The 19,713-nt window shown below is 39.0% G+C and overlaps 1 protein-coding gene across 1 annotated transcript in view; it reads right to left on the bottom strand.

Moving 5' to 3' along the window:
* Positions 1-1,997: 1,997 nt before the first annotated feature.
* The window catches only part of bean1 (brain expressed, associated with NEDD4, 1), a 40,196-nt gene continuing 22,480 nt past the window's right edge, over positions 1,998-19,713 (bottom strand). The window contains exons 3-5 of the mRNA XM_020649711.2: positions 12,382-12,585; positions 11,701-11,842; positions 1,998-2,632 (exon numbers count right to left, since the gene is read on the bottom strand). Coding sequence (XP_020505367.1) covers positions 2,242-2,632; positions 11,701-11,842; positions 12,382-12,585 — 737 coding nt within the window. The 3' untranslated portion in view covers positions 1,998-2,241. The remainder of the gene's footprint in view (positions 2,633-11,700; positions 11,843-12,381; positions 12,586-19,713) is intronic.

Raw genomic sequence — 19,713 nt, 5'->3', positions numbered from 1 at the left:
TAAACAAAACAAAAATACGACTACACATTTTTGATGAATGTTTGCATTCTGATGCCTATATGTAATATTTGCACAGTTATTAAAGCTCAGCCTCAAATGCTTGTAATAACTGCTGATAGATTGTGGTGTTTTTTCCCCTACAGGTCTCTAGAATAACTCTGCTGTACCCTTCGCAAACAACTAATGATCAAACACTTTTTCTAGGATTTTGTCACAATTCTGTTAAATGATATAAAATACTGAGAGCAGTTTTTTCGGGAGCAATGTAACAGGATTTTTGATGGCCATAGTGTTTGTTTTTTGCTCTTAGGCACCAAAGCAGAAATAAGCTGGTTTCTGTATTATGGGCACAACTCAATGCCTCCTGAAACATGTTTTTATACGTGTCAGACATTTATGCACAAAATTAAAAACCATGGTAAACCTATAGAGTTAAGGTTAGGTAACACCAACTGCTTGAAGAATGTCTGGAAGAGATTAAGATATGATTTATAAAAAGGTCCATGGTTGACTGAGACGGGACTGGAAGCTGCAAAAGACTCCTCAATGCAGGCCCATCATACTACTCCCTATGTGGAAAATAAATCACTGTGCTCATCATCAATTGTGTCTAAGCTGTCTCTTTCATTTAAATTAAATAACTGTCAAATTCTTGTGTTTGAACTAAAGCTTTGTGTTTTAATGACAGGATTTGCTCCTTCAAGTATTAGAAAGACAGACAGTCGGTCGGCCCACTGTTCTATCAATGCTCCAAATCGTCTTCGTCTTTCTATTGAAATCCTTTTTGTCTTGTAAAAGTGAAATTAACATCTGAGAATCTGGACTGGTCAGACAATAAACACCCTGAAACCTTAAGTTGTCACTCAGCTTCAACACAATTTGATGGGCATTTAAAGTATCTTCTTACATTTCATTAATCAAATGATTGATTCTTTAGTTTAGGGAATTATCAGAAGATTAAAAATAATTTAGAAAATAACCGTCATCAAAACTGAAAAACAATTGACATCATTATTCCGGTCATGCTGTTAACATGGTTTGAACATGAACACACGTCATCTTGTAGAGGCTAAAGAAACTAAGAAGTGATCTGTCCTTATAAGCAATGTGATGATAATGTTATTGATCTAACACAATAAGTTACACCACTTAACCAAGAAGATGTTTTACAGCTCTAGTGCAATAAGACCTCCATGATGTCTTAAGCTTGGCTAATTTTTGATGAGAGTGAAACAAGATTTTTTTTAAAGGCAGAACAACCATTCCCCCAGTGAACAGTGCGTTTAGGTCTACAGTTTCATGTGTAAATTCTTTGTTGCATCAACACCCCCCCCCCCCCCCCCAACCCCCAACCCCCACCCACCAACCACCCCTCAACATCAGGAAGAGAGTTTGGAGCTACAGTTTGCTGCTTGGGTCCAGTTATAGAACTGATGTTAAAACCAGAGCCCTTTAGAGAAAAAGTGATGGCAAATTGTACAACAGTGGACAAAAAAAACGACCTCTCTGATGATGCCACATGTACAACAAATGTAACTGGAACAGTTGGAGAGTTGATATTTTACTGTTCCTGTCCAGGTAGTTTCTATATTTGTTTAAATTGTTGAAATCAGAAAGTCACCCTTGTAACCATTGGGAGACTTTCCCCACACTGGAAGCTACATGACACACAACAGAGACTGAAAATAAGGTTCAATCTGTGTGCTTGCGTATACCTTTAACTACACTACTTTACATCACGTTGATATTAAACCCTGTCTTTCTGCTGTCATCTACAGTATGAAGACTCTAGAGAATGTTTTTGTAGCAGTAACTAAGTCCTTAACTCAAAATATGACACATGAATTATAGAACAAGAGATTAACAGTCAAAAAATTAACCAGACAGTGGTGTTATTACTGAACAGAAGAAAGTCTTCTTCTTATGGAGTATCATTTGGAACAACAAGAAAATAATACGTCATTCCAGAAACGTTACAGTGCAAGACAATCAGTGAGTATTTTATGTTTCTGTCAAGGAAAACGACTGTGGGTAAATAGTTGAAAACTGGAGTCCTGGCTGCTTTAAAATCCACTGAGATGTTAGAAACTGTATGGATAAGATGCTTTCATCTTATTAATTGTCCGTTGTTTTAATGTCACAGCTGCTCCTAACAGCCATTTTGTGTCCCACATCACACGTGATTCTTTAATTCAACTGGGGAAATCCAATGGCGCAGGCGAAAGAAACAAATTAACAGTCCTACAAGATCTGGTTTGTCCCTGGTTGCTGGGAGTTGCCTTCATCCCCACCCTCTGATTGGTGTTTATAAAGGTCACATGGCATGAGAGGGAGGGGTTGTCCTTGCTCAGCCAGCACCGACTCATAAGGCGGTGCTGCTTCCAGAGGGAATGAGATGGATGCGATGCCTTGATGCTCCTCCTGAGGGAATCCTGGCGGGTAGTGGGAGGGGGAGAACCAGGCGGCGCTGGCTGAGGTCTCACCATAGAACGGAGAAGGATCCAGACTGTTGAAGTTAGGCTGCTCTTCCTGCTCTGGCCCTCTCTGACAAGGGTCCAATAGGGAGTAAGGGGGTGGGTCATCTGTAGGTATGTAGATCGGGGTTGAACCTTGGCCAACACACTCATCGTAACTATGGACATGAAAACAAAAACCCAATAATTAGTATGGTGGCAACGAGAGAACCAGCCAAACTACTTTCTGGCATGGCTACAAGCACGATTTTGTGTCACAGTAACACAAGCCAAGCAAGTTTAAGAAGATATTTTCATCTTTCTGGCTCCACATAAACATGAACGTGACAGACCCATATTTCATAGCTCAAGTTAAACAACAAAAATATTATATATATATTATACAGTATATATTGCCTGAAATAGTTATCACCGATTTTGCTGTGGCTTGTGCTTTCCAAAACAAAAATCAATAGCCTTGAACCTTCGCAGTTCGGCCTTGGTGTTTCATTGGCAATTTTTTCTTGGAAACTAAATATTAAGCTGTTTTTCACCATCAACATGAAGTCTATCCCTGTAAGAACGTATCAATGCCACAGCCTGTCTGTTTCCATTCTTAAACACTGAACGCCTCCTGCCTTCTTCCTGCTGTTTTGGCAGAGTCCCAAAACACTTCCCTGATGAACTCCCACATCAGCCACAGAGGTCTTTTTTTTTCTATCTACTCCCCCAGCCACACAAAGAAAATAACATTTTAATTGAATATATTCAAAAAGAAAACACAATGATCTAATCTCTTCATACATGTGTTTGAGGATATAGGATGCGGTAAATCCATTTCACTCAATCAGCACTGTTGTCAGTCTGGTACCACAGCACTGAATGCTTCTCTTTTTTTCAAGCTGTCAAATTTTTCATTTATCTTTCTTTTTGTTCCTGTTCACTCTCTGTTTCCTTCTGTACCCTCTGTGATTTTGTGCCCACTTGCCAGCTATTTTAAAGCAGTGCTAGAGATTTTTGAGTATGTGTCTGCGCTTTCCAGCAAAAGAGGAGAGCTATTTTAGCCTTGATTCGGAGACAAGACTCAGGCACGGCAATAACAGGACTACATGAAGACCAGCGGGTGGTTGACGGAAGGCTGGGACAATCAGCTTTGAATGTGATTTGACAGTTAAGTGTACTGCTATCAGTTTTTATACAACTGTTAGTTTTGAACAAGCAATCTGATTGAACAATATTCATCCCATGAGTGCTGATAGAGTACAACAGCACTGGGACAGATGAATGCCAATATTATAAAGAAACTGATCTACAAAGTAAAGAGAGTGCAGGAGATTATTTGTGTTGCACAAAAAGAATATTCAGTACAACGTAACAACCTTGAGTATGGTAATGTTCACTACTTTAAGAATTAATATAGTACAATTTTATATTGTAACATCTGAATTTGTACATACACTCTCTACACAACATCCTCATAAACCATCATGTTTGTACCAATGGAGTGGAGGTAGATTCAATTTTATTCTAATCATTTGATTTAGCTTTGGGTTAACCTGACCTTAAACATTCATGCTGCGGCATGTTGAGGTGAAAATTGGAGACAGGGTAAGTGTGTGCTTGGTTGAACGAGGGTGTTTTCAGAGGTGTTGTAACACTCTGTAAGTCCCTATTTGGTCTCTCAGGAGTTATAAGCTCCACCGCTCCCCTGTGGCCTTCTACTGTGTTTCTGAAAGAAAATAAAAAAACAGCACACCAGATAATGAATATGGTGTTTTACACTTTTGTGTTTTCTGCTTTTATGTTCCAGTGTTACCTGGTGTGCCTGAGTGAAAACAATTTGTCCCCTATGGCACACATGCTGGGAGTTGTGCAACTGCCTCCCTTTGTTTGACCCTCTGTGTTTTTGAAAATGTCATGTTTTTATTGTGAATAAAATATGTAAGTTAGTTATTCACATCAGGGCAATCATTAATTGATTCCCTGCTGTTTTTGTCTGAGATAATTATTGTTCTGAACAACCTTGTGGTTTATGTTGAACTGACAACCCACCTTCTACATTGAATAAGTTTTAATGATTAATTGAATGAATTATTGATTAGATTTTTGAGTGATTATTTTTCCCCTTACTGCACAACGCTAAGAAGAATGCCCTACATTTAGTAATTTTCATAAATATTTATTGACCACTATTGTTTTATTTTGAAACAAAATCATAAGCAGCAGAATTATGCTCATAGCTACACATTGCCCTCTAGTAGTAAGCTCTGTCCACAGGAAATATGATGGGAGAAATGTGTAGGTCAGGTCAAGTTGTATGAATGGCAGATTTCCGTTCTGGTTACATAGGGACGTCCAAAAGACTTTAGAGGGGAAGTGATACAAAATAGTTCATTAATTATAAGCAAATAACTTATAGGGATGTTTCTACAGTTAAGACTGTGTATCATGAGTCTTCTAGGTGTCAGCTATGTACTGTGGGTTGCTGCCAGTACGGGCAGAAACCATCGCCCTGAAGACAGGTGAGGAGGACAACTATAGGGCTTGCAACTGCAATGTAAGGCCTTGGCACATCAGGTCATTGAGATGAAATTGATGGTGAAATTGGTGACTTTTTTTTTACAGTCAGCAATGCTAATGCAATCACGTCATCTATACACAGCCTTTCAGTGGCTTCGGTTTAGCCAATATACATATTGTATTTCAACAAATTCTCCTCGGGTGTAAATCATCCACACTCTTACCTGTCACTCTGACATCATCACATAAAACGTTCAGAAAGTCAGTTAAGTATTTGTGGTTTGCGTTTCCTCCTTTCAGAAGGTATGATTTAATTCCATCATGACAGATGCTGATTTTGTAAGGTTAGCTTATAGGCAATAGGCCTAAATAATTGCCAGTGTTGCCTGGTGTTGGCAGGCAAACAGAGACTCCTCCAGACAAATAATTTATAGCCTTAAAATATGCCCATCATTGTTGAATAAAATTAAACAACAGTTAGATATACTTTGGGCATGTAAATGATTGAAATAGCCTATAGCTGGCATTGTGGCTTTATCCTACAACACTTTTTGTATTAACTTCATCAACTTGTTTTGGTGCACAAAGTAGCCTTAATATGACTTTTGCAGAACATTTAAGCTCCTTTAAGCACACACCTCCCCAGTGTGTCACACAACAAACCTCATTGGATGAAGATCTCAGATTTTCAAATAATATGGCGCAAACTCACCGCTGACTCGCACAGAAGGAGTGTGCACAGTGCAGCCCGACCGTGTGTCAGTCTAGTCCACCAGCTCATGGTAGAAGGTAAAAAGTCAGCTAATTTCTTTCTCTGTCTGTCTCTGAGAACAGATTAATCTCGGCAAATATCCTCCTTTCGTAGGCTACCTAAGCAGAGCTCGCTACCATCTTCTCTACACTGGTGCACCGCCAGAATTCAAGGTAACGCCGGTGTGTGTCCGACTCCGGTTGCAAAGAGGTGGCAGAAAAAACAGGCTTTACTCTGGACCGTAAATTGTGTACTGGCTGTCAATTAGTGACTACAAGCGACTGAGAAGTAGGCGATGTGGGTTTTGTGGTTGTCATTATTTGTTAAGTTATTTTTTTATAGGGAGGGTGACCTTGTGGTTAATTGTTTGAGAAAGGAGTTTGAGCCCCAGCTGACTGCTATGTATACTTTGCTGCTGCCTGATGGTAGGCAATATATTATGAAGCCTATACCTGTATTAGTTTGATAGACTGACCCTCTGACTGGCCGTTGTTGCCAGTGATGCCTGTCATTGATGGGGGGGATTTTTTGTTGAAATGTGAATGTAAGCAGGATTAGAAGGCCTTAATAATCAAACTATTTGGTGGTATTAGCTTTTATGTATTGTATGTATTTGTTTTCAACCAATTTATCTAATTGTGCAGGATAAAATCTCCGTATTGTGACTAAAGTACAGATATTTTTTCAGGACAGAGAAAGAAGTCTCAGTCAGATGCAGGTCAGGAGAAAGGGAGGACCTCTGGCAAGTGTTCATGAGCGGGTTGTGACGCTCTACAGAGCTGGACTCTGGACAACTGTAGCTTCAGCCTGGACCATATGGTCCCTGTGTGTGAGTGTGAGCTTGTACAAAGCTGGCGTGTCCCTGTACCACTGTGAAGTATACCTGCCTGTGGAGTTAGAGAACCATATAGATGCTGCATGCACAGGTGTGTGTGTATCATGCCAAAGCAGATATGATTTGTCAGCATATAAAGAGTTAGATTTAGAAGGTTGCAAAACTGGTAAATTGTATCTCCCTTTTCTGTATTTCTGTACTGTGAATGTATTCTATTGATCCATTTGTCTCCCCGTCTCTTTGTCCCATGTTTGTGATTTAAGGTTTCACATTAGAATTGGACAGTACAGAACAGTGTTCCTGAGATTTGATCATTAAGAATCCATTGCACTCTCTCACTTTTTCTCTCACTCCCTCTCTCTCTCTCTCTCTCTCTCTCTCTCTCTCTCTCTCTCTCTCTCTCTCTCTCTCTCTCTCTCTCTCTCTTACTCTCTCACTTGTACTTGTTCAACTTGTAAAGTCCTTGTCCTTGCTGTCGGGTGTTAGCATTTTTTCCTAAGCTTTTACATTTCCTGACTCAGAGTTAAAAAAAATGTGATGAGACAGCCTGACTTGCCAAACTCTCCCTGTCTTAGTCAACAACACTAAGCATACAAGCTCATTAATCTTCACATATCAGTCTATGAGGCAAATGAGAAGGTATATAATTTTTAGATATCTGTGTACATATTTTGAAGGATGTATCCTTCTTTATATTGTGTATACTGACAAGCAAAAACAAGTGTAATCACAATCAGCTGTATGACAAAGAAGCCCCCCACCACCTAAGTCTCTTATTGTCCATTATGTTTATACTGCACTCATAGAGACAGAGGAAAACAAAACCTTCATCTCAAGTAATTACATTATTATAAGACTTGATAAAGTATTTCATTTATATCATGCTTCTTTCTATTTAAAAGATTTAAAATAAAGCATGTACAGTAGAAATAAAAACAACAATGAATGGTCACATATAACTAAGTAATTAGGTAGAAGTTCCTAAAAACTGAGGATAATACAATAGTTCAGATAGTTTAATTAGTTTACTTCCAACTTAGCTTTTTTTCTTCACTCTCCGCTTCCTGTTGAGCTTTCTGTGTGTTCATCAGACATTATGACCTTTTTGGCCAACAAGTTCTAATTAATCAACGATATGCTATCTGTACAGCACAAAATGTATGCTAACCAAACTAAATGTATGCAAACCAAACTATTTTAAAGTTTGGTTTGCCATCCAAGTGGCCTAAGTCTTCTTTATTTTGACTTTAAATCATCTTGAGTAAAATGCCATCATAATTTCTAAGCCAGATTATTTAAAAAGCATCTTTCTGAACTGAGGGCAACAGTTTACCTCTCCCTGCTCCCCCTATTACTTTGCAACACATCACAAAGCAATTTGTGTGTGTGAGTGTGCGTGTGCATATGTATCAATGTGAGTGTGTGTGTGTTTGTGTGGTAAAGCCTGCCCAGCCTCTCCCTGAGAGGAAGCAGAAGCTTTCCGTCTCCACAGGTGAAATGCTGATCCTTGTGTGTGAGTCTTTCAGCAAGAGAGAAAAAAATGATGGTGTGTGTGTGTGTGTGTGTGTGTGTGTGTGTGTGTGTGTCCAAAGCATTGCCTTCACAGTCTCAGTAGGTGAGCTGTTGATCTGAGTTCCCTGAGTTTCCCTGGACCATCTGTGGCCCACACACTCGCACCCTGCAGGATCATCACATGACTGCAACTACCTGCTAGCTGACGGTGTCAAAAACAATGTCTTACCAGCATCATGGTAAACAAAATGCACAATTTGTATATGCATATCTGCACTTATGCTGTCTGACCGTGTATGTGTTGGCTGCCGTCCGGCTCACACAAAGCTTGCCCAGAACACAACGCCTCGCTGCCAGAGCGCTGACGTATCTGGCTAGCTCTGTTCTCCTTTCTTCCCTTTTCCTTCCTCCTGTTGTTGTTGTGCGCTTACTGTTACCCTGTCTCACATTTCTGCTGCATCGGTTCAAGAGAGGACAAACATTATGAATGGATTCATCAGAGCTCTTGTGGGAGCTGTAATGGCGAAACTGGACATTTTCTTGGCCCGCATTACGCCCTGCAGCACCTAGACCCTGCTGCTGACCAGTTGTATCCATCCACAGAAGATTTATCTTTCCAGCTAATGCACTTTGTCTGCGTTACAAAACAGCACCAAGAACATGACAGGAGCTTTGGTTTGGTCCCCAGACCACAGCCCCAGCGCCACCCTTAATGCCTCAGGTTCAACATGATGGATGTGAACATGCAACAGTAGAGAGTCGACACGAATTAGAATCCAAGTGGAGCGTTTTCAGCACTTGTGAATCCATGGAGGCTTTAAAGAACATGATCTGTGTAGAAAAGAAAAACCGTCGAGCATATGTGATTAGCAGTTGGTTACTTGTATGACGGCTTAGATGATGATGAAACTTGGCATGAGTAATCAGTTACAAAATATTAACTGTTGTATCCTGTCACATAAATAGAGTAAGAGAACAACCAGCTTTCAATTACTATGACACAAACAAGTCCTAATATTGAAGTAATTGTTGTGAACAGACAGAAATAAAACTGTTGTCTTTTTTCCCATAGCGATGATAATTGAAGCTTCCTATGGGGGTATCAAAGCACCAAGATGATGAAAAATAATAATCAAAACTTTGAAATATTTCAAACAAAAGGGTTCTACTGGTGAATTTAACAATAGCCTTATTTCGAATGCCATTTTAGGCAGCAGGATTTATGTCCGGGAGGCGTAAAGGGGGGGACCAATCACCCCTCTATACCGTCTTCAGAGGTAGTGACAGAGGCGAGACGGTTTCAGCTGAGCCAGCAGGCGAGCACAGCGCTGTGTGTGTGTGCATGTCTGACTGGCTATCTGGAGTTCTCGCTGTGCCGTGCTTCCGCTACACGCCGCCCGAAACGCAACAAGAATTCACAGACTGGAACACCGCTATTACGCCGTTGCTGTACCAATATGAACGTACGAAGGTGTGACGATTGGCTGAGCTTAGTGACGGCACTTTCGGGGAAAAGGGGCCGCTGAGAACAAAGAACAGGAAAGGATGACAGAGTGAGAAAACATCCCAAAAGAAATTTACTGAGGGGAAATAATGATAATGTTGAAAATCATGGAGGCGTATTAGAAAGTCAGACAATGGCTTTAGTCAATTATGATCTCTTTTTGGAATAGAAGAGATATCCTACATCCCGTAGATGAATTTGGATTAAATGATTGAATGTTTCTAAGGCAGTGAAAGGAGGAGAATGATGAACACACACACACACACACACACACACACACACACACACACACACACACACTCACACACACACACACACACACACTGCAAGGGAGGGATGTATGTGAATTATTAAAGTTGCCAATTAGATCAGCTGACATTTAGATCAAAAACACCATGACATTGGCCTTTAGAAAGCTCTTTCTTCCATTCTCCCCCTCTCTCAAACACACACACACACACACACACACACACACACACACACACACACACACACAGACACACACACACACACACACACACACACACACACACACACACACACACACACACACACACACACAATTACTCACGCACATACACTCTCTCCAACAAACATACACACAAGACGCACAAACACTCGTTCTTGCACCATTACAAAGGGCACCAAACCTAGCAGTACTCCTTAATAAATGAATTACATCAGAGGAAGGGTCAAACCAGCTGTATTGAGAGCAGTGGGGGCTGAGGGCTGAACAGTCAGGTGGACTTTTTTATTGACATTTGATATAATTGGTAAAAGGAGGAGTGGTCTACTTGGACATATTGTAGTGGGCAAGAATAAAGAAAGAGTTTCTGATTTGAGCTCAGATGTCTCCAGAATATATAGGTTCTTGTCCAGCACCAAAATACCTTAGTAAAAATGCTTAAATGCAAGGTTGACATTTACAGTATGTACTAATTGCACAGCTCATTGAGTCCACCAATATCATAATGCCAGACATCTAAAATGAGATCATCAGACAGTTGATTAACTTAGCCTTCGGATGCTCTCAGGAAGCTTAGATTGCCAATCCAAATTCTTTGGCATGCCCAAAGTGTATTAAGACTTGTTAAAAAAAAAACTTGACTGCAAGAAACCATCCAAATAATCATTTATGCAACCTTAATACACTGGCACTTCACCTCCCGTAGAAGCACTTTAACTCTGAAGGTCACTTTATTCTGGTTTGTCTTGAATAACATCCCAGAGCCACTTTTTATGCTTGTATACATGCGTGTCTGTCAACTAATGTACAGTTTATGTTGTTGTTTGGTCATGACTTGTTGTTTGGTTATTGCTTCTCATTGTGGTTATGTAAATGTGTACATTGTGCACCCCCAACCTGCCAAGGGACTACAGATGGAGATTAGCCTATGACTGCAATCTGGCATATTAAGATGCTCATGTTCACTAATGTGCACTGTCCCTATTTTAAATAAATAAATAAACTTGATCCAAAGCATCACTCAGAGGCTCTGGGCCATTATACCGGGGCATTTTTGTGCGTTTTTGTTGCATCACCCCCTATAATGTGTCCCACACTGAAATGACATCAAATGATAGCTTGATGCAGCTGAGCAGAAGAATCATACTCCTAGAAAGTTGATCAAGGACAACACAGAATCAGAAAGACTATTGTTTTTAGAGAGAAGCATACTTATTTCATGTAGACGGCCAATGTTCTGACCACAGCTCTGCATACAAATCTGTCGTTGGGGTGTCTTGTACTGGAGGACGTATTAGAAGCAGGAGACCCATGTTCGGCTCCAACTCTTCTCAATGGGCATCTTTTCTCCATTTAATTCCCCACTCTCTCCTCCTAAATGTCCTACTCTATCCAATGTCCTGTCCTCTTAAACAAAGGCATTAACAGCCCAAAATCTTAACAAAAACATCTGTCTGTTGTGGACCAGAACATCAGACCTGAGGAATCTCAAATCACAATGCTTTAATTCTGTCTTAAAGATCTGATGAAATAATCAGTCCTTATTTTTGTGCAGTCAGAACAAAGCTGAAGTCACTACAAGAAACAAATATACATGTCAAACTTTTCCTCTAAAAACTGGATCATGCGCATGACCTGGTGGTGAATAAAAACACTTACCGTGGAGGAGAGTCGGGGTACAGGTTGTTGACCTGTGAAAGCGTCTCTCTGAATGAATCGAAGTCCAAACCAGGTGGGAAATCTTCTAAGCAGGTAGATCTCAGTTCTCCTACTGAGCCACCATAAGAAAAACCATCCAGACCTGCAGACGCAGAGAAAATGATGCCAATGTGTGAATTTGACGTTGTCATCAAGGGACATCCAGTAGAACGGCAAAAGTCTTAAAGCTTGTCTTTGAAAGAAAACAACATTCAAGCCTCAAACATGATGATCAATGCTACAAAGACCCAAAAAGAGAGGAGAAGAAAGGAAACAGATTAGGTACTATTTTAACCCCCCGACAGAAGCTATTGTTTGATCTGTGCTTAGTACTCTAAATACTGATGTATTTACATTGTCTATGAAAAACCAAAACCCTACCAGAGATTTTGAAAGCCAGTTATGTGCATGAGTATGTGGGTGTATTGAGTTTTAGACCAATATCAGCAAGCCAAATGTGTTGGGAGTGTTTCCTTAGTTAAGCCCCCATGTGAGAACCATTTCTTGTAAAGTAGCCTAAAGAATTAATATTGCTTCACTTTTCCCCCTTTTAAAAGACTTGGTGATGATCTGTTGACTCTTTTTCGACTTTAATCTAAGTGTGAGTTGGTCTAAAAGTCAAACGTTTGGCTGCAGACTGACCGTAGCTGGCTCGGAGGTGTGGGTTACGGAGTCTACTGTCTTTTCGCAGGCTGCCGACGATGATGGTGATGCAGGAGAGGAAGAGGACCAGACCTATAACGATCCCCGCCACCACCAGCGGAGACACCAGGAGAGATGCCTCCCCTCCTGACTCCCTCTCACTCCGGCAGTCTGGGTACTCCCCATGGCTCTGGTTGGAGCTGACTGCAGGGAAACAGAGAAAAGATGAAGGTCAGGGTTGAGTGTATGCGTGTGTGTTTGTGTGTTTCAATATGTGTGAATGTTAACGTTTACATTAAAATGTTCTGGGACTGATTTTAAAGATATTTTTGTGACTCTGAGAGACATTATGTAGATAATACCACACACTTCATATACAAAATATTAGCCCATAAACCATGACACATTAGTATATTAAAGTGTCTTAAGAAAACGTAAGCCTCAGTGACATTATGAGTGAATGCTCTGTGGAGCTTTTGTTTATCTTTATTTTTCTTTGAACAAATATCTTTATTTGTAAAGTAACAACTCATTAAAGCTCCTGTGAGAAATGTTAGGTTTGCGTCTCTAGGTGCCCCTTGTGGAGAAAGCAGTTCCTCCGATCTCTGTGCTGATCTTTTCCTGTTCATGTGTAAGCAGCGTTTTGTGGTGAAAAGCATGCACCAACTACATTCTGCTTTTTTCAACACCAGTTATATGTAGTAAGAATTACTCCTAATTATTAATCTTGTAGCTGATGGTCTCATTTGGTTGTGACGGTGCCTGTGTGTAGCTCAGGCTGAGCTATGTGGGAATTCACAAATCTTAATCCTAACTTTTTACGCAATCCACCATGTTAGAACGTCCCTTTCTACAATAAGCAATAAAATGCAACATGTTATGTAACACAATATGCAGTGCTTGCTTCAGTTATACTCTTACAATAATGGAGGTACATATATGTCTTCCTGCCTGTCTGTCTGTCTGTCTGTCTGTCTGTCTGTCTGTCTGTCAGGCCTTAAGACAGTTAATGCACCAGGGGGTCATGTTACATAACTGCAGTCTTGCCCTACACACACTGTGTCATCGAGAACGTGATGGATAACTTGAGCTGAAGTCCACACACACACACACAGACACACACACACACACACACACACACACACACACACACACACACACACACACACGCACACACACGCACACACACGCACACACACACACACACAGACACACTTTTTTTTCTCTGAGTTATCATCATCATTAGATCAGAGCACAATCCTGTTCCTCTTCATTTCTGTTTGAACGTCTCATCTGTCTGTTTTGCTCTGCTTGTTGACTCTCCTCCATCTGCCTCTCTTTATGTCTCACTGTCAGTCAGTCACTCTGGATCTGTCTGTCTGCATTCACAACACAGCCGAGACAGGACAGAACAGAAGGGTACAATATGTTTTTAGTCTTTGTGCTGTAACCATAGTGCTGTGGCTCTGGTCTTCATCCCTCTATATTATATGTGACACAAATCTGAAACAAAATCTTCAAAAACTTCAGGACCTCAAAGCAGCATGTAGTTTTGATTTAAGAACCAAAGACATGCGTCACTGCTGTGCAGGGGGCGTCATTTCTTCGTTTTTCATACCATCTCATCACCTGTTCTATTTTTTCACCCGTAACAAGTACTTTTGCAATGTTTAAAGGCTTTATATGCATCAATTATTAGAATCTATGTCATATGGGTGGTGGCTCTGAATGATCTGGCTGCTGTGGTCTGTCAGTGTGAGGACATTTTTTTTTATGAATGTCAAAGTAACAAAGATGGCATGTTCTAAACAAAAGTCTTTTGGATTTAGTGAATGGTGGTTATCTTAAAGTCTTTAATTCATCACTTTTATTTTCAATTCAAATGCATTTTTGTTGCTTAATATTTGAAACTGCATTTTCGTCAACATCATTTTTATCATACATTTTCATGACTTCCACCCTTGAGGTCCCTTTCCTGAAATGATAAATGGCAATTTTTGAGATGTGTGAATGGTAAATTTAAGACACAATTTATCTCTATTGTCATCAAACTGCAACTATTTTTAACAAGTTGACCTCAAATGAATCACTAAATTATTCATCACTTAAAGTTGGGCAGACGTGTCAACTCTTTCTTCTCTTCTTTCTCGTTATTCTGAAATGTGCTCTTTGCTCAACCACCTTCCTGTTCGACTGAAATGCTCCTCTTGTACACTTTACTGAAACACTCTCATACTTTTTTTTTAACAGTAAATGTGAATGATTTTTAGTAAGTTATATAAAATACTTTATGAGAGATTTTTAACAGTGTATATGAGCACACTTAACTAGTTTGAGTGTTCATTTTACGAGAGATTTTCAGTGTGTAAGTGATTGAGTCATTTATACCTTCAAGGTTCTAGTTCAGTTTTAGGACAACTAAAAACAGATAAGTACATTTTTAGTCTATTAAAAGTCATACATATTTAGTTAAAATGTTTTCTCTCTTCTAAAATGCCAAAGAATGTCCGAATGGTTCTTCTCTGTGATTTTGAATTGTTTGTTTTAGGGATTTGAAAATTTTCCATTTTAATATTTTTTTCCCTCTGTCATGATGCTTTTGATGTTGTGTGAAGCACTTTGAATAGCCTTGTTGTTGAAATGTGCTATATAAATAAACTTGCCTTGCCTTGCCTAAAATAATTCAATTGGCCTAATACAAGTAGCTATATCACAAATTGGTATGCCTGCAACAGGTTTTATTCACAGTTTTACGATACTAATAAACATGAACAAACTTAAAAACCTAAGCAACATTTTTTTACAAACATTTTAAAGCAGCTGTAAAATAAATAGCTTAACATATGTAAACACTCATATGGAACACATAACAGCACTATTATTACTTTATAAGTACTTCAACACCATACTGATGATAATACATACTCTGAATGAACAAATTGTATTGTAAATACTTTCACAGTGTTGCAAGAGTAGCCTACATTTACTACACCTGGTATACATTTGAGCATGGAATAGCTACAGATTGAATCCATTAAACCGTTGATTATATTTATTTTAAAAGGCAAGCCTTTGCCCTCAAAGGTTACTGACCTTTCATTGGTCAGTATGATATTTCATCTGCACTTCATTGGATGGCCAGGCTATTGTTAGCTCGTGAACGATTGTTGTAGCAACAGCTAATGCTCTCTCTGTTGCACTGTTACACACACACACCTACATAAACACACACACACACCGGCTGCACCTGCTCTCTGCCTGGCATCGCACACACACCTCTCCTATCACCTGCTTAAATTTTGAGGGACATATTCGACACACAGTGGGGTATAATATAACGGATTTTGATTACCTGAAGGCCCACCACCAACATTTCCCATCTCGTCTCTTTAACAAAAAAAACAAAACTCAGGAGTTGAGTCGTCAGAGTTTTTATTATCAAATATCTATTTTTAGCTCTTCAACGTCTTGTCTTTGTTCATTTATCATAATTTTTTCATTGACAGATTAGCACTGGTATTTGTGAGTCTAATTAAGATCTTTTCTGTTGTTTATGTAAGAGCATTACACTTTTCAGTTGTGTATGTGAGTCTAGAATTTACGAGTAGTGTATGTAAAAGCGTGTCACGCCACACATGTGCATGGTTTTCAGTATAGTATGTGAATAGTTTGCTTTCAATGTGAATGTGTGAGAAAAAGTAGGCCTACATGTATATGTATAGAAATTCTGAATAATTCTGAATAATGTCCCTAATGGCCCCTCATACTCCATCAATCCTTCATTAACTGCGTTAGACTTGTTATCCTACATGACAAAATGTAATAAAGTAAACTCAAGTATTTTCACAAAATCTTTCATACACGATCCTTTGTGCTACGGTACTGGATATTAAAAGGAATGTGGTACAATATAAAAACTGTCTTCATTTTTGGCCATTATTCCAGGATGAATTTATTTGAGTCACTGACTGACCCAGAGGCAGAATACATTCCTTTGGTTGGCAATATGTTTCCTTCTTCTCCTTTGTTTCTCTCTCTTTCTAATGCAGCTAAGAATATACTGCAGGAAAAACGCCTAAAATCACAAGATGATTTACACTCACAATATCGTTTTCAATTTGCTCTCTGTGCTTCTCTGTTGCTCATTTGTCGTCTTTCCCCGCTAAATGTCTGCGTCTGATTCTGTTGTCAACAGTTATTTGGTTTCACAAGATTCCCTGGAAGAGGAAAATGTTCTCTCGCTGCAAAATTATTCCCAACAGAGCTCTGTCCTCTGTTAACGTCTCCTCTCTCGCACACCCCTTTGTCTCGTCTGTCTCCCTCTCCTAACATGATTTTCTCTTCATTTCGCTTCTCATCTCTTCCTCATAAACCCAATTTTCTCTTGTTCTCTCCAGAGAGCACACATGAGGAAATCTATACTTTCCGGTATATAGATTTAAGTTCACATTAACTTCACTCCCTTTCTAACACTGAGGCTAGGCCTGGGTGATCAAACGAAAACCATAATTATTGCGACATATTTTTACTGAAAATTAACAACTTTCACTCAGGAGCAAAAATCAGCCTTTTAAAAATTTGAAGAAATAATGATTTCATATTTATTGTGATAATTATCGATATCGGCTGATATGACAATTTTTTGTCATATCGCCCAACCCTAACTGAGACACACACTCAAGAATCAGAAGAACTGATGACTATCTTGGTCTACTCATCCAAAACTTTTTTGTCTGCATGCATGGCTCTTGGAGTGGGACTGTTGTTCCGTCCACCACTGTTGTTCTGAATACAATAGGTTTGCAGTCTTTAAAACTACTAGATGGATTGCCGTGAAATGTATGATGTCCAAATGTCGTATATCCATCACTTTGCCCGAGCAATCATCATCAAAACAAGTGGTCTTTCCATCAGCCTGAGCTGTAACTCCAGTTTATTGCTGATGTGTTAATATCTTCATGTGCTAAACTAGCATAACAAATGTGTTAGAAATATTAGGTCCTGTCTTCTAAAAAAAAAATATATAGTATATTACTTTATTTTTTTGCCCAATATTGATATACAATTAATTTTAAATCCCTGCCTTTTGATGTTCAGAGACAACATTTTTGGAAGCCTAAAAGAACCTTGTGCAAGAATTTAACTAAAATAATTAATATTTCTCTTCCCAAGTCCTGCCTGAATTAAATTAATTATATGTTTGTGTAATTTTTCTAAACTTAATGAATTCTGAATAAAGTGAGGCATTTCACTCTGTTATTGTGAGACATACTTCACACATGGGCTTGAAAGCACAAACAGGACCTATAGACATGCAATTATATGGTCAGAGTTTCAGAGAACAGGTTCTTAAAGAGACATAAGCTTAAATGGCTCCTGACTCTTTAAGAACATATCTAACACATTTTTGAAAATTACTTGGACAGTGTATTTAATGTGTTTAGCCAAAATATGTGTAATACTTTTTTTATATTTAAAAAGTTTCTATAATGCTCATTTTCAGCTCTATGTTTTAAATCTGGGAATCAACTAGAATTGCCTTGTATGACTCGTGGCTAAAAAAAAAAAAAAATCCTTTCTTGCCTTTAAATGCAAAGCAAGTTTCTCCTTCTGTTCTCAGCACTTCGGAGTGATCAAAGAAAGAGCAGGAGAAATGAAGAGATACAAAGAGTACAGTGACATTGGAGAGAGAAGGCAGCTGTGCAATAATTCTTGGGAGAGTGAGGAAGACAGTAGAGAGAGAGAGAGAGAGGGAGATTGTAATAAATGGTGATAGTGTTATATCTCAAAACCCTGAGGGGACTGGACCCAGCTGCAGAGAAAAAGAAGAGAAAGAAGAGAAATTCTGTTTGCATGTATGTGTGTGTTGTTGACTGACTGTGGTTTGTATTAGTGTCTTGAATTATTATCCCTACATGCACGTGGCATGTCATAAATCAGTTTAAATTAACAGAAGGAGCAGGTTAACAAGGCACCTTTAAATCTTGAGACATCCAAGGCTCAGAAATGTCATAAATCTTTGGACTAAAGTATCACACCCTATTTGTCACTGTGTTGCATCACCATAGATTTTTTTGGGGAAAATATTTAATTGCCAGAACTTTTAGTGTATTGCTCCCAACATCTTGGCAAGCCCTTTTTTTTTCAAGGAAAAATGTGATAAAAGCTGAGAAGAGACAACAGCAATGTTTTAGGTGAGATGCATCATTATACATTATTGCCTAAAAAATGTAGGACAGCTTCTTTAAATTAAATCTAAATTTTCTAGAAAGATCGCATGAGTTTTCTTTAACACAAAAAAATCCTCTGGACTTGCATGCAGCTTCATCCTGATATCACATCCTATACGGCCTTTCTGCCCTAGTCTGTTAGAAAATAACTGTCTTGCTCAAACGCCCTTCAGCTAGGCTTGTGCTTGCAGGCTTTTTTACATGAGAAGCACACTTGGTCACAGCTGTGTGTAAGAAAGTACTGTATATGCTATATGTTCATATATAATAAAAGGGCAACAGAGGTAATTCACTTTGACAGCTTGTCACTAAGGTTTACTGTTGCACATGCACCCACCTTCTTCAATGTTATGTGGTTTTACAAAAAGCTAGTCCGTATAGTCCTGGTGTTGTTAATAGTTCCAAGACCAGTGATAGTTACTGCATTTAATCCTGCATGAGGTTCAGGTTGTTTATGCTTCTTGCTTTTATGTTTCACACAGTCAGACGTTTTGTTGTCGAAGAACGTACTGCTGCACTATGACGTCATCCTCAAGAGGAATAATCTTTATGCATTGCAAGCTCATGCAAAATGCAATGAGGGAAACTGCAAGCCCAAACATCAAACTACATAATTGAAGGTTTAGAAGTCCAACCTCCTCAACCTTGAAGTTATTTAGTTTGGATTTATACAGTATCATTTTACTGTAAACTCAAAAAGGAAAGTAGATGGTAAGTGTGAAATCTGTCTCTCTCCCACTAATGGTGTTTTTAAAACTTGCCTTAAGACATATTTATACTCAATTGCCTTTAATTGTCAATAACCCGTCAAGCACAAAATCCATAGCTCTGTTAGTCTTGTGTTACACTGGACTTAGCTGTCACTTGTTCTTTCTCTTCTGATTGTTGTTGTTCTTGTCTGTTGCTTTCTAATGCTTTGTTTTCTATCTGCAATGTTCAGCACTTTGGATCAACTATATTGTGGTTAAAGTGCTATTTCAATAAAGTTGAGTTGAGTATAAATCAAGTTGAGTAAATAACAAGAGAGGTTTTCGTTATCCCTCAATAAAAAATGCCCTGTACTTCCTTGGTGGCAACAATCCTAAGGACAAAAAAATCACTG

The sequence above is a fragment of the Labrus bergylta genome, chromosome 10 (genome assembly GCF_963930695.1).
Source record: "Labrus bergylta chromosome 10, fLabBer1.1, whole genome shotgun sequence".
NCBI lineage: Eukaryota > Metazoa > Chordata > Actinopteri > Labriformes > Labridae > Labrus > Labrus bergylta.
Note: the sequence above shows the minus strand (reverse complement) of the source record. Positions and strands in the feature narration are given on the sequence as shown.